This window comes from Melospiza melodia, chromosome 8, assembly GCF_035770615.1.
Source record: "Melospiza melodia melodia isolate bMelMel2 chromosome 8, bMelMel2.pri, whole genome shotgun sequence".
Taxonomy (NCBI): domain Eukaryota; kingdom Metazoa; phylum Chordata; class Aves; order Passeriformes; family Passerellidae; genus Melospiza; species Melospiza melodia.
In genome coordinates, this window is record NC_086201.1 from 3,963,513 (window position 1) to 3,980,032 (window position 16,520).

At 40.2% G+C, this 16,520-nt stretch overlaps 1 protein-coding gene across 1 annotated transcript in view; it reads right to left on the reverse strand.

The window, feature by feature from the left end:
- The window catches only part of ARHGAP15 (Rho GTPase activating protein 15), a 322,029-nt gene that overhangs the window by 87,632 nt on the left and 217,877 nt on the right, over positions 1-16,520 (reverse strand). Inside the window, exon 11 of the mRNA XM_063161573.1 lies at positions 14,100-14,177. Within this exon, the coding sequence (XP_063017643.1) occupies positions 14,100-14,177 (78 nt within the window). The remainder of the gene's footprint in view (positions 1-14,099; positions 14,178-16,520) is intronic.

The window sequence follows — 16,520 nt, forward strand, 5'->3', positions numbered from 1 at the left end:
TAGGGCCCATTTACACACAGGGTGGGGGAAAAAAAAAAAAAAAACCAAACCCAACAAGCTGTGTGCAGATACAGATTTGCGGGGCTGTGAACAGCCAAGCTGAGTTCAGACTTACACACACCTATTCACCAAGCCTGCAGCAGAATGCCTCTTGGAGAACAAACATATCAATTCCTGTTGATATCAAACCATGCCATGATGTGGCCTCACCTCCACAGGCAAGACCCCAAATCCTTAGTGAAGTAATGGGAAGACAGTAAGTAGGTGCCTGGAGTGCAGCACCTTTGCAGTGAACTATTCAGAAGTTAGACTTGATGATTCTTGTGGGTCCCCCCAACTCACAATATTCCATGATCCTATGGGAACTGCAAGTAGCACCCCAGTAAATTCAGACTTGGCCAAGGTGGAGCAGAGGTGGATAAACCTGGTCATCCAGCAGGAAGAGGGAAAACTAAGGATAAATGCGGCCTGTACCAGGGTGGGACTGACCAGTGCAGGCCAGCATGGGGCCTCAGCAGAGGGAAAGGGCCCCCTTGGAGATAACTCAGTGCCTGGGATTATATTTAATCTGAAAATTAGAGGACTCCAGCTCATAGCTTCTCAGCAGGCAGGCTCTGTCCCAGCAGGAGTCCCAGGAAGGTGATCAGAGAGCCGGGCGGCATTGCATTTTCCTCTTCCCCTCACATTAATGATTCCTTGTTGCCTTGTTTACTACGCCCATTTGCTTGTTGAGGGACATCTCTTAAAACACAGGTACATACATATAAATACACCAAAGAAATGAATCCCTGAAATTATAATTCACAATTGATGGAATTACTGAAAACACAGGCATAAAAGTGTGAGGAGAAACTGCAGGGCTGTTTCAGGGCTGGGAGAAGGATTCTCACCTACAAGGGTAGGTGACCAAATGACCAAACCATCCCTCAGCTGCTCCTGTGATCCAGTCTGTCAGGAAGACAGCTGGTTCTTTTTAGCTTTTGATCCATATTTTACCTCCCAAGGGAGGTGAAAAGCAGAGTGACCCTGGGGCTAGGGCAGAGGTTTGAAACACAGAGAGAGACTTGGTTTGTATCCCTGAATCATCACAAACTTCTGTAGGCATGTTACTCAGCTCCTCATTTTCCTACTTACCAAACACAGCTAGCAATATTTTGGTATCTCACAGAGATGTTAGCACAAGCCCTTCAACATACATATCTGCTCATATATTATCTGGATGGAGTCATTTCCAAAACTGACTGCAAAATACTCGCAAAATGCACACAGCTCCGTGCGGCTTAGTCATGCCAAACACGATGCGTGGCAACACATCCCTGCAGCCACAGGAATGCAAACCAGGAGCTCATTCCCACACTAGACATACCTGGGGCTCCTCAAGGACTGGGTCCCTTCACTCTGCAGCCCCAGCACAGAGGAATTTCAATTATTCATGCATCTTTGCCCTGCTGTCTATGGCACAGGTGGCCCTGCACTTGGAGGAGCATCACAGGGGAGACCCACATTTGAAGACCTAATTTGGCTTTGCATTATCCAGAGCCCCAAATCCACATTTCAGAGGGTGGCTGCAGCCTTATTCGCAGTCTCTGTACACAGTAGGGACTTGGCAAATGGAGTTTGGTGAAATGGCACAGCACACTACATAGGAGACCGACTATAAATCAGCAGATTTTGGCTCTGCTCCTGGCTCTGTCACTGATTTACCATGGAAACTTGGGCAAATCTTTCACTCTCCCTATCCTTCATTTTCCATACCCATAATGTAAAGATAATGATGCTGCTTTGCAAGCTCTTTTGAGATCCCGAGATGTTAAGTGCTAAGTGCATTTTATTAACATTAATAGCACCCAACCGAGAGGATGCTGTACAGCACTAGCCTGGCTGTCCCCAGAAAACAGATTGGTGTGGGGAAAGTGTGCATTTGTTAAGCAGCTTAGACACTGCTCATTCCCATAATACTTCCACAACACACGGGAACAAGATCTGACCTACTAAAACAAAAGGAAAAAAAAAAAAAAAAAGAAAAAACAAAACGCCATAAGGAGAAAATTTCTAATGTGACCTGTCATCTTATTTCCAGCACAGGAAAACTTGGGGATTTACTGGAGATTATCAGTGTTGCTCTGTGTGGTTTTTGTAGCCAGCCACAACCCCAGTGCTCACAACTTGCGGTGGAGACCACTTCCATTAGCAGGCATTAATCACCATTTTATACACTCCAGCCCAGCCATCACCGAGCAGACAGCAAGTAGATGCTCTCAGTTACATCCTATCACACTTTATATCTGACTCAATCTTAAAATAAGTTAATTGTACTGAATTATACCCCAGCTCTTGTATTTACAGGACCACAGCGTATTACAACTTATATTCTTTAAATGCTAACAGGCTTTGTTGCCTTACACTTCAATTTTCCATGTTTCTGCTCAAATATGTATCACAACATACACAGTAGAAAGAGCCATGAAAATTTTATTATTAATGCATGTTTTTTTCCTTTGCTGGAGATAGAACTTTGTTGTGCATGTTATAAAATGTTAAATATTAGAATTATTTAAAGTTAATAGCACGCCAAAGAAAATGACTAATAATACATTATACAATTAGATGCCTTTCACATGAGTGAATCCATTAACAAAATAAAATACATTCAAACAGAAGACTTCTGATTTGCAATTTTTAGCAAGGATTGCCCATGTGTAAAGCTAAATTATTTATTCTTTTTTTAAAAAATAAAATGCTGGATACATCAGTTCGCAATTATTTGCATTATGTTTGGATGCTTTATCATGTGGCTCTGATTCAAAAATACGTATCTCTAAGTTGCTGTAGCATCTTCATATATGCAAAGCGTTAAGCACAAAAAAGAAAAGTTTTCTTTCCTCAAATTCAGCCGATGATCCCAGAAGCCCTTGGTATTGCTCTTTTAGCCATTTTGGGTGTCTTTTTGTTATCCACTTTCAGCTCAGATGTCCTCACAGCTTCACAACTCCACCTTCCCCTCCCAAGTGCACACCTTGTTTTCTAGACAGAATCAATTCCGTCCCATCCCACCCTTACAGATCTCAAGTCTGGCATCCTGCAGCTCCACCTAAATTTATTCAGATGCTATGTACTGATTTCCTACTTATTTGAAACTCGTTATCCCATCTCCTCAGCTGATGTCAACATTATCCTGGAGCAAAACACTGAGCAAGCAGCTAAACTTTTCTCACAGCAAGGCACAGCTTTTAGCTCTGCAGTGATGTAATCTTCTTGCCATTTTCCTCCTGGATTTTCCTTTTCCATCAATGCCCTGTCTCTAGAAAGGCCCCCGACGCCAGCCAAAGGAAGTTCCTCCAAAAGCAAATAATCTCCTCCCTCCTTGCATCCGTCTTCTCTTCACTGCTGCTATCTACTTAATTAAGTCGTTCTCAATCTTCTGTATCATAAGCACATAATGTTGGTTGATGGCAACGTGTTTTGAAATCCCTGTTTGTTTGTTTTTTAATTATCTGACTACACCAGGAAAAAAAAAAAAAGTAAAAAAAATATAAGAAAAGGAGATCTCTCTGGTGTACTTCAAGAAGTACAAACCCAGCAAAGCACTCCATCTTATTCTCTTACAAGAGATTTTTTTTCTCCCCACTTTCTAACAGTTTGTCCAATCCAGTCTTTATAAATCATGGGATTTAAAAGTGTGATGGAAACAACTATAGCAAATTCTGGTTAAAATTATGCAAACCTGCAAAATTCAGGTTAAAGATGCCTTTTATTATCACCTTTATTTAGCTAGGGAGAGGTGAGGAATGCCATACTTAGATTCTGCTGAGGTTTATGTCAGGAGTTTGGCATAACCTAACTGCAGGCTACTGTCACCCCAAAATATCTCCTACCCATGTGTGTCCCAGTGTCAGCTCAGGTGCAAGCCATGGATGAGCCAAGTCTCCCACGTCATGTCAGCTGGTAATAGGGGGAAAAATGTGCAAAAAGGGACACAGAAAAGGAATATAAACTAGCAGAATTGGACACTCGCTCTGAAGAAGAAGGGGAAAAATAGTATAAAATATTTATTGCATTATATTCAACTCTCCATACCCAGACTATTTCAAAATTTGACCATGCTATGTTGTATAAATAATAACAGTAATTACACAAAGAAGAGACAATGCGTTGAAATTGGAGCCATGGATTCATAGGATGATTTCAAAAGGCATCACTCTCCCAACTCACCCCGAGGTGTTTGTCCATGTGAAGGGCTTTGATTAGGCTGGGATTGTTACAGTAGAGTTGGGAAATGGGACCTTTGATCTCGAGAGATCTGAACAATCCCTGTTCCTTGTACTGACAACAGGCGTGGTACAGGCTGAATGGTGTTAACATTCGGGTGAGAGCTGAAAACCCAAGTGAGAGCGTTGCTACATTCTCACTTTTGAGACTCTGGTATCATGCATAGCTTCAAAATTAAAATACAGCGTGACTACCTCTCCAAGTGTTTAAATTAATATGTTTAATAATCCCCAAAATGATAAATCTAAAGTGTAAATCAAGACTTGGAAGAGAAGGAGGAAGCAATGTCTTTTTCTTTACTTTTGTATATATGATGTGTTAGTTCAGGACAATAGCTTGTGACACTTTATACACTATTTCTTAAAGCTTCTTCCTTTGGAAAGGTTTTCCCACCAAATATGTATGCAATAATTTTATGCATTTATATATGATGGATTTCAATTTTTTTAAAGTGAAAAAGCCAATGGCGTAGTCAAGAACAATTAATAATTTCTCTTCTAATGCTTCAAGAAGGCATCTAATGCTTCAAGACATCTCACTCAGCTTCTAGCACCCAATCTCCAAGGACACAACTCTCCTGCAGAGCCAACAGCCCTCTGAGAGTCACTCTGACACTCAGCATCCTCTCGAGTGGCACTAAATAACAGTGATTAAGTAACTGAATCAACACCAAAACGCCCAAAGAATGTATTAAGGGAAGATGCTTTCCAGGACTCTGATAATTTGCTCCTGCAAGAAATTCCACTGAATTTTTACACAATAACAAAAAAAAAAAAAAAAAAAAAAAAAAAGGAGGAAAGAAGACAGGAATATTCAGTATTCAGTTCTATCTCCATAAAAAAGGATGTAGTGAGCACTTGAAAATTCCTTAAGAACACTGTTATATTTTTAGCAGTAATGTAATTCTAGGAAATATGTAAGCACAAATGAAATAGTCTATATATGAGGAAACACAGGTTTCCTCATAAAAGTTTCCAATTTTCAGAGAAGTTATACTTTAGATTTTCTCCTTTTCCTCCCTGAGTTTTTACATTTAAGTATTTTCAATTTTGGACCACATCACTCTTAACCCATGGAGCTCAATACTTAAATGCATTACCAAAGTCTCCTCCAACCAAAAAATCATTTGCTACTCACAACAGCTGCCCCTACCACAGCATTTATGGTTTTCCCAGATCTCAACACACAGGACACCACAAATAGCATGATAAAGCCAAATTCCCTGGTGCAACGACTTCTCATCCCATGCCACCCTGCAGGATATTATGCAGTGTACATCCATATATAACACCATCCTTTTTTGTTGCAGGCTCGTGTTTGTCAGCCACTTTTACACACAAACCACAGAATTGCAGATATTTACCACAGGGGAGGAAGCCACCCCAAATATTAGGCCACACCACAGTCTTGTAACACACTGAGCATGACCAATTATAAGTAGGAGCTCTGCAGATTAGTTCTTCAGGGTGTCCATCTCCTCAAAGCACAAACATCCCATGCAAAATACACTTGATACTCAGTTCAGTTTATGTATAAACGAGTCTGGCAAACCTCACACTCAAGAAATGATCCCATCATCCTAAAAATCACAGGTAGAAAGCTGTCCTGTTAATACTTTCACCAAACGACTCAATAATTTATTTCCTTTCCTCGCTTTTTTGGCTCTCTGCGAAATGGCATTTCCTGTAGCCCTTCCATCAGAACAACAAACCCAAACAAAGAGTCACCCGTGACAACGATGAGCATCCCCCCAAAAAAGGCAGCCTGCAAAGCTCCAGTCCTTCTCAGCAACTAAACAACACTCCTTGAGGGGTTATCAAGAAGCTCTTCAACTCCTCCAAGTGTTACTAAGCAAGACGCTATTGTAACGCAAATGGTGCTGCTGGTAGGGAAGGAATAAAAGGCATGTTTGAAATGCTTCATCATACAATACATGCCATAAAATCCATGGTATGTTTGTGGCTGACCACACCGACCCAGCCTGCTGCCTCTTCTGCCCCGTTCCACTGGCTTATTCAGCACATGAAAAGGAAAACATGACAATACCACTCGTAAGAGAAATTTTACAGAGCTGCAGATTGGGCAACTAAGAATTCTGAATATTTTTCTGTCTGCTTTTTTTTTTCCTTCACACTGAGCACAAAATAGTTATATTGGAAATGCATCAACATTCAAGCTCTATCCATTCTTATTATATGTATTATATACGTATAATGTGCATATGCATACATACACGCATTATTCACAAAATAATTTGTAGCATTCATTGCAAAAATTCATATTTCCATTAGATTTTGTACCTGACTCATATTTAGAAGTCATTTTTGGAAGTGCTATAGTTTCTCCCCTTGCCCTCTGGAAAGAGAATGGGAAGATGTGGAATGCATACTTTCCTTTGCATAATATATAATAATAAACTTTCTGTACCTTTAAACAGACAGAGAAAAAGAAGAACCCACATGAGTAACATGCACATATTAATTGATTCACCAAGTACTGTGGGCTCAATTAAAGTATTCTGTTGTCAGAGTTTTAAAGCTTGGAAAAAAAAAATTAAAAAATGAAATTCTTGGCTACAGCTTGGCATATGCAGGTCTTAACCCAGAAGCAAGCTGTTTTATAATTATTTTTGAAAATTGCTTCAGTCCATTTTATTTTCTGTGCTTGCCTGGGAAGTGTGAAAAAGAAAGAAAAAAACTATTTTTGACTCAAGGCTTTCAAGACATTTTGGTTCTCAGCTAGCAAGTAACCCAGTTTGAGCCTGATATTTCCATCGTGAACTTTGGATCACTCTTACTGGTTTCTCAGTGAGACTGGTCACATGAAAAGCTGCTGGCAGACATGAGAAGACTTTGCTGCCTGGGCTGTGCTTGATCACACCAGGAACATCACCAAGGCTGGAGGGTGGCTTTAAGGCTAGACCCCCATCAAGGCACACTCATGTGTTTTTAGGGATACTCATATATGCCTAAAAAATAAAATCAATAACCTAAAACATCTAAAAAGACACGAGACAGCCAGATATAAAGGGAAATCTCACCAAGGTATGCACACAAGAAATTAAGAAACCACAAACAAAAAGGAAAGTGACTGCAAGAGAGAACCATTCCTCTTTATTTTCCCCTTTTTATCCAGTGTTCCTTGCTGCAATTTTAGAATGAAGCCCATGACAATCCTCTTGGCCATCCATGTTTGTAGCTGCTCTGTGGCTGCTGGCAGCTGAGAGGGGACCTGCCCTCCTGTGCCCATGGAGCCTTTGTTAGGGGGAGGATCAGAGCCCCTGCCTGCCTTTAAAATGGATATATTGGGGTCAATGGAAAGATATAGCTATTTCTGAATGGGGAGTTTTGTTGGTTTGGGGTGGGACTTTTCATTGTTGTTGGTTTGGGGGGGGCATAAAAAAGCCCATTTTTTTCCTTTCTTATTTTAAACAAATAAAGCTGTGAAAAGAAAACGCATCTCTTTCTTTCTTTTTTTTTTTTTTTTTTTTTTTTTTTTTTTTTTTTTTTTTTACATCCAGCTGCCTCCTCCCTCTTTTCTCCCCTCCTAAAAAGCTTCCTTCACAGCCACCCATCCCGTTTGTGCTGACCTGGGGGGCTCTGTTTCAGAGGCAGCTCCAGTCTCGTGCCTGTGCCCGCTGAGGCAGAGCCAGCCAGGAAACCACCCTGGCTCCTGATAGCCCAGCTCACACAGACATATGGCACCAGCAAGCTCACGGAATCAGCAATATTAAAATTAAATAATTAAATTTGAAAAATCCCGAATATTTGTCCCTCTTCCCTCCCCGTTCATTGATGAAGAACGTGTCAGTGGGGTTGAAGAATCCTGCTGGTTAAAGGGATCATCCTTAGCTGCTCATATGGTCAGAGCTCCTGCTTGTCAATTAGATCAATCTGAGTCATTTTAGAACAATAAATATAAGTGCAGATGGAATATAAACATATTGAAGATTACTGTTTCTGACGGCTGTTGTTTATTAAATCAAAAATGATGTCGGAGCGAAGATTTTGTTGGTATTTCAAATGGAAAGGAAAAGTTAATGGGAATTAGATATTTCTTAGGAAAGAAAGCAAAACAAAATAAAAAAAGCAAACCCTAAAATCCAACAAACTACCACACCACAACCTCCAAAAAAGCCTATGGGTAATAAAAAAGCAGTGATTTTACCTAAAATGCCACCTATGAACAACCTTTAGAGAAGGGATATGGCACCTATAAACTCAAAACACTAGGTATGTTGAAATCCATAAAATTTCCAATTACTGCTTCAGAATTTATTGTGCACATATGGAAAATAATACTTGTAAAAGAGAAAGGGGTTTGTGCCTGGTGCTGTCAATACTGTGAAGGATGGGGTGATTATAAAGCAAATTAACAATACTTTTAAATGTGCATTCACTTATCTTTCCAATTAAATCCTTGTTAAACAACTGCACAGACAGTAATGGTGCTTCTGCAAAGCACTGATCAAGACAGTTTTATTGTAATTTTTACTCTGTAACAATTAATCAAGTAGGCATTTTCTTTATTATTAAATTATTTAGTTAATAAATATTCGCAATCAGTTCACGTATTTCTGGTTCAAACTTTACTCTTAATTTTTTCCTTACACTGAATCATATCCTGCTAAATTCTTATAGAAGAAGCAACATAAATATTTTAATTCTTATTTTGTCCAAGTACTTTTTTTGTTACTGTGAGGTAATGGAAGGAGGAGATTAAATTCACTTTTTTTTCCCCCTCAATGTAGGAATATTTGGATATCTTTGGCTGCTCTTTTCCATGTTCCACAAGAATCACACCTCTCTGCAATAACACAATATTTAGCCTCTGTAAAAATTCCCATATTTGCCCCTGCTTTGGTACATAAGCAGAGTAACAGAGCTGTAAAAACACAATCATTGACCTTTGGATGGTCTGTGGTGCCTTGCAGTTAACACACAAGGTATTCCTAATGAAATAAAGAGATGCAAAGGTCATCTGCACAGCAAACACCCAGCATTTTGCAAACAAAGCTCTGGATATAAAGACAATTAGGAACTCTCTTGTATTATGCATGAACCAACCCTTGCTGAAATCTGTATTTCCATGGTTAGCTTTCCTGAACGTGTATGCATTGAGATAAAATCCTGGTGCTTCAGAAACGTGTTATGAACTCTTTATAGCTCTATTTTTCTTTTTTTTTTTTTTAAGTTAATTTAGTACTCATGGAAATTGCTTGATTGGCAGCCATAGAAAGTGAATGCCTTTCCAGCTACTGAGCAGATTAGCACAGGAAACATAAAGAAGGAAGGTTCCAGCTCCTCACCCAGGTGTCCCTGGTCTTCAGCAAGGAGTTAATTGAGGAATTGACGGGAAAGGAAGCAGGACAAGGAACCTGGCTTAGCCCAAAGAACATCCTCATGTTCACAAAGCATTAAAAAACATCCTTATAAACGTGTGTCACACACCCATACACGAGGCCAGATGGGGTGTGGTGCAACCTGGCCTGGTGAAAGGAATCCCTCCCTGTGGCAGCGTGTTGGAAAGGGAGGAGCTCTAAGGTCTCTGCCAACCCAAACCATTCTGGGGTTCCATAATCACCACAATGGCTTCAACCAAAGCGAAGAAAAATTCACTTTTACTCACAAATTCTGATGGGTGAAAAGTCTTCCCTTGTTCTTGTTTTTCTTTATCAGGCCCTTTTTTGCCCCACTCTTGCTGTATTTTGCTGTTGAAAAGTTGAAAAGCACTTCCCCCCTGTCCTCAGGTTCGTGTAGTGGTGCCCTAATGACTCTGAGCAGCCCCACCTGGGGCCATGTCAGACCCTCCCAGGGGTTTGGGCCAGAACAAGGCATCTTTTCAGCAGTACCTCATACCCTGGAACTGCCAGCATACCCTACAAGGCCTAACAGACCCATAAGTGTTATTTTATCACTTTTCCTACAGGTGTGAATTAAAACAATATCCTAATAAATACATGTAAGGGATTTAACTTACTAGAGCTTGTGTAAAATCAGCAGAATCCTCTAAATACTTGTCTGTTTCTGGTTCGTTGTTTGTTTTTTTAGCATTTCAACTTTCAGACTTGACCAATAATATGGAAATCATAAGAGGAATAAGTATCTCTAATATCTCCAGCTATCATAGATGCCTTTACTGTAGGTGCTCAGCCAAAAGTACTGGCTGCCTGGTGACTTTGTTTCTAAAGCCCAAATTTTTCAGTGCTTATAGACCAAGAAAAGAACAAATTTCCTGATGTCAGTTTGGTACAAGGAACTTCTCCTGCCTTGATTCAGTGATTTGAAAAATGATGACTTAGAGTTTTGAAAGTGCTGAGAGATGTTATAGCCCAGTCCTCTGATGATCAACTGATCTTTTCAGCTCTTAATGGGAAAATAAATCATAGATAAAAGATAATCCTGTTGCACAGAAGCAAAAAAGGTGTGATATCAATAGACTTTTACAGGAAAAAGAAAACTCTGTGAGAGGGATAAAATAAATAAGGTAGTTTGTTCTGCTGCTGCTCGTGTTGGCAAGGCCAAAACCCTGTTCAGGAGCTGCCTACCTCAAGAAATGAGACCAAAACACAAAATAATATTCAGAGAATTAAAAAAGATACCAGGTTTGAGTTTTTTTCATTGCAAACCCCTTTTCATCCCCAAAAATCTAGAATTTCAAGAGTCTTTTTATATTTTTACTGTTCTTGTTTCTTCTTTAATGATAAAGCTGACAACTGTTAGTTTCTTCTCCTTTCATATTCACCAGTTCTCTCATTTAATTTTTGATGCTGCAGATGACATTAACAGTATAGGAAAAGGAGCCAAATTAAGCTTTGCTATATTCTAATTAATGATTATTCTAATAAAAAAAAAATACTTTGATATGGCAGCCAGCCTAGAGTGCCTTCTATAATCCTCAGTGTGATGCATATTATTTATATCCTCTAAATGTAGGTGTAGCACAATGGCAAAGTAAGCAGGAAGAAAGAGCCCAATGAGTATTTGGCCTGTAGAAGAACTGATTGCAGTCAATCTCTGCAATGCAAATAGGCTTTGTCAGAACATTTGCTTGCATTTATAATTAAATTAAGCTTTAACTAAAAGTTTTTTTTTTTTTTAAGAAAGTAGCTATGGTAAAATCGTATGTATAAATACTCCTTTCCCACTGTTAACTACCAAAAAATGAATGTACAGGGATTGACCTGAGGAGGGCACAATAATTACTGAGGGATGGGGATGTGTGGACAGTGAGTTATTAACCATCATCCCACTGCAGAGCTTGGAGAGAATGGCAAAAAAGAAGGTGGGGAGCACACAGTAGTGTTCCTCGTAACTTTTTTTTCCCTTCATGAAGCCACCTGAAAGTGCTGCTGACCTCAGCACCCAATTGACTGGGAACACCAGGCTCTGGGATACACTGGAAGGAGAATGCTCTCCCAAGCACACCACAAATAAATCCTGTTTTCCCCATCTCCCCACAGCATTTTCCAGGTGCACTGTGACACAGTGGGCTCTTTCCTGCCTGCAGATCCCTACTTAGCACAGATAAAGGATGCTATTTGCACTGTTGAAACAGTGGCCAGCTATCCTTTGTGTCTGTGCTCCTTCTTGAATGTTATAATTAAAAACTTCTGGATCATTCTTTGGGAGCCACAGTGCTCAGTTCTTCCACTTCTCACATGTGGTGTCGGGGTCACCCCTGGGGACGGTTAGGTGGCATTAGGACTTACCTAAATCAGCATTTCTGCATGCATTCACCTGAGGAAAAACCTAAGTACAGACCTGAAATTTTTTGTAGACAAGATTTTAAAGGACGTGTAAAGGGAGTTTGCATAGATATCACCACTGCCATCCAAAATCCACTCCGTTGTGACATAAAACACATGAATGCCCTCGTTTTATCAATAAAGAATAACGTAAGAAACAGTGATTATCACAACTGATAAGATGATGACATAGTTCTCCAGGGGCATTAGTTTTCTTTGAATTTCCTGTGGTCACTCAGTAGGCAGATTTTTTTGCACATGCCTTAAGTAACCAGTGCCAGACTGGCTTTAATGTACTATTAACTCCACCATTATATTTTCATTTTTCACAGTAGTATAAACCAGAAGGAAAAGGTGTCTGGTCCCTCTCTGCTGCAAAAAGCCAGCTTAGACTTCTGTCTAGCTTTACAGTATCAGCCCATCTGTTTTAGGTGAAAACTTGAGCAGTAATGTTAACCTCAAGTATGTTAACCTTTGGATGCCACGAGACATGATAGACAGGACCATTATTTTTATGGCACAGTTTTTTCCTGAGCAAAGAGCTCAAAGGCAGTGTAGAAGGATAGAAAATCCCATTTTTGCCTATGCGTCTCCAAACAAAATACAGCTTACAGTCATTTTGAAGCCAAGGCAGGCTTCATTATTGACACACAAATACCCAACAACTATAAATTTAAGAGGACCTAAGTAATGAATCAAAACTGTGAGGCTGATTGGTAAATGATGATTTATTCAGTCTTGCTGAATGTGCTGGCATAAATACTGACTCCTCATAAACCAGAGTTCACCCTCCAGTTTCAGCTGAAGACGAGACTAATCTGGAGCAGCTGAGGAGGTGGCAAACACCTACTGATCCCCCGAAACTCTCCCTGGAGATCTAAATGGAGGCTTGAAGGTGGCAATATTTTTACATCTCTCCTATCTCTCGATTTCATGAGAATTTCTGAGTCAAAGCTCTTAGTTTATGTATAGTACCAAGCTAATTGAGGGAGTTGTTCTCCAGCAGCTATCACCCTCACACAGAATACACAATATTTAGCAGTTCTGGTAATAGTCCCCAGGTAACTTATAAAAAGAGCATAAAAAGTAGGACAAAATGTTGCAGCAGCTTCACATTTGTACTTGATTCATTCAAAAGTGTGTAAGGTCTTAAATGCAATTTAAATTTGGTATTTTTCCCAATTTATGAGAAACTTGATTCTATTTTCTTCTTAAGCATTATCATGAGATTCACTATCACTGTTGATATTTGCTAAGCTTTTAAATGTGGGGAGAGTTAGTCTTTCTTAAGAGTAGTAAACCATTTGGAGATAAATGCATTTGTCATTCATCCTTATTAGTTCCCAATATCACCTGTAACAGGATCTGCTGATCAATGTTAGATTTCTTTAGGCCACATCAGTGAAAAGCGTGCTGTTGTATTTGTGAAATATATTTATTATACACAGCATCTGTGGAAATATGTTCAGTAAATACATACAGGATGGTTCTAATTCTGGTTAGCAGGTCCCCAAAATATTCATCTTTCCTCTTCCATTTTCTGGGGTCAAACCTTTGTGTTTTCAAAATCAGCAGTAAATCTTCCACTGACTTTGGCAGAGCCAGTACTCCACTTTTAGTCTTTCCTTTTAAGTTCTTTTCAGCACCTTTTTCTCTTTCACTGGTTTCCTTTGGATCCCTGCTCTACTTTTGGTTTTGTTTAACTTTCAACATCCAAACAATCTGCTATTTTTCCTTTTAATCTTCTTCATTCCCCCTCACTTTGATTCCTTGGTTTCTACATATGCTTTGCTTTTTGCCACCTTATTTCATGTCTCCATTTCCTCCCGTATTTTTAGATTTGTTTGTTGTTTGTTTCCCATCTCAAGTTTAACTACTATTTTCCTCTGCTTACTCTGCTCTTTTCTTCTCTCTCCTAGCTGACATTTCCCTCTGTGCAATATCTTTCTACCTTCCCTTTCCTCTCTTTTCCAAAACAGGGCTCATCATTCTATGCCACTAATGTATAGCAGATTCTGAAATACTGTCATCTGAGACAGTTAAGTACTAAACAAAACATTACCAGGGTGGAGGAATCACTTACCCTGATTGACAACAAATCGTAACTTCTGTATTGTTGCCAGATTGCCGCTAACTCTGTATATTCCATCAACATCTAGACCTGAAAAAGAAACACATATTTCATTTTAGATCATACGAGTATTTTTCTTTGTATGCCTGTTGTCAGGAAGGCAGAAGCACGCTCGCAAGCATGAAGGAGAGCAGCGCAGCAAGCGACTGAGAAATAATCCACCTGACAACAACTGAAGTGCCTCCTCGCTGATTAAAGCAGCAATGAAAAATAAAAGTGGGAGATTAACTTAAGTGAATACAAAACACCTAGCTGTAATTATCTTGTAATTCTGTCAGCAGAATACGGCTCTGCAAGGGGCTTTGAGTGTGGCAGGAGAGCGAGGGGGGATTGGCTCTGGTGCTCTCGGGAAGGGATGTTTGGGACGGGCACGGTGCCGTGCCAGCCCTGCTTGAACATAGAATGTTTGGGACGGGCACGGTGCCGTGCCAGCCCTGCTTCAATGTGGGATGTTTGGGATGGGCACAATGCCGTGCCAGCCCTGCTTCAACGTGGGATGTTTGAGATGGGCACAATGCCGTGCCAGCCCTGCTTCAACGTGGGATGTTTGGGATGGGCACAATGCCGTGCCAGCCCTGCTTCAATGTGGGATGTTTGGGATGGGCACAATGCCGTGCCAGCCCTGCTTCAACGTGGGATGTTTGGGACGGGCACGGTGCCGTGCCAGCCCTGCTTCAACGTGGGATGTTTGGGATGGGCACGGTGCTGTGCCAGCCCTGCTTCAACGTGGGATGTTTGGGATGGGCACAATGCCGTGCCAGCCCTGCTTCAACGTGGGATGTTTGAGATGGGCACAATGCCGTGCCAGCCCTGCTTCAACGTGGGATGTTTGGGATGGGCACGGTGCCGTGCCAGCCCTGCTTCAACGTGGGATGTTTGGGACGGGCACGGTGCCGTGCCAGCCCTGCTTGAACATGGGATGTTTGCACCAATAGTGCCAGGAAACTCCTCTGCCTGGGCTCTGGGCTTCCAGACATGCATTTCTGAGGCTGTGACCTTTTCTGAAAATAAATCACTGAGGTGCCCACCCGGAAATCATGTGAGACTCCACACAACTACCGTTTCTCTACTATATTCTTCATAGTGTCTCGGACAGGTTTGAGGATTAAATTAAATATCCCAAGTAGCATATGCCCTGGAGTTCTCTTCTTCATTGATACAGGCCATTCTTTTCAAGGACAACACGACAGTCCTTGCTTCTCCCTGCATATCCACTCAAGGTTTATCTTCTAGGTGAAACTAGATGTCATACTCCCTTTTGTGACATATTATCTCCTACAGCAAGCTCTGTTGATATGAGCGTTTAAAATAGCACTTCCAGCCCCTCTTGCATAGCTGTAGGATTTCATAGCACATGGGAACTGCTCTCCTTTTCCAGGAGAATTCACTGTGTGCAGCACTGACCCAACCTGTGTGCTCAAAAATCAAACCCACTAAAACATACATTGTCATTTCACATTTAAAACTTGCAAGTACAAAAGAAGCCAAGAGAAGCTACACAAATCAGGTTTGTTTTTTTTTTTTTTAAGGCTACTTATCCCTCAGAACACAAGTTTTAATTAGGTTTTGGCAAGCAGTTTCAGAGAAAGCTCTTCTCCTGGAAAACACTAATTTGTCAAACCCAAAAATTTTCAGGAAACACTCCCTGACAATGTATCTAGGGGGAATAGTTTTCCAATTTGGGGTGGGAGGAAAGGAAATCTGAGAGTATAGGTAAGAGTAAAGACAAGTGGAAAAGCTCAGAAGCCCAGCTGTGATAACAGTTGAAGAAGAAGAAGCTGAATTTCAAGTCTTTATTGACACTTGCACCTTTCCTTGGCACACAAGTGTCATGGCCAATGACTCAAGTCCTTGGAGGCATTTCTCCTCTAAACTATAAATATTTGAAAAAACATACTTTTCCTTTTGATGAAAACTGACATCATATAAAATTTCTTGTGTGTTTGCATGTTTGTTTTGTCTCTTTACAAAATACATTTCTCATTTTACATCTATGCTGCCAGGAACATCCTGATTTGGTGTGCATTAAAAAACTTATTTTAGGAATTAGCAATTATTTCTTTTTTCTGATTATTGATAATAACTCTGTGCTTCTCTGTGTGTTTTATTAGATAGTTTACTACCCTGCACCTGTGGGTGTCCTGTAACATAATATTGAGAGTGATGTTTCAATTCAGGAAGATCTCTCCTTTGGATACAGAGGGATAAAAAAAAAGTTTATTTAAGAGAAATCAAAAAGGATTTAGTAATCAAGAAATCTTGGAAATTATCCATCTGCTGGATATGTAACATATGAGCAAATGGAAATTACTGAAATGTTTAAGTAATGCAATTCTAACTTAAATTTGGAGAGTTTAATTCTGTTTTAGTAAG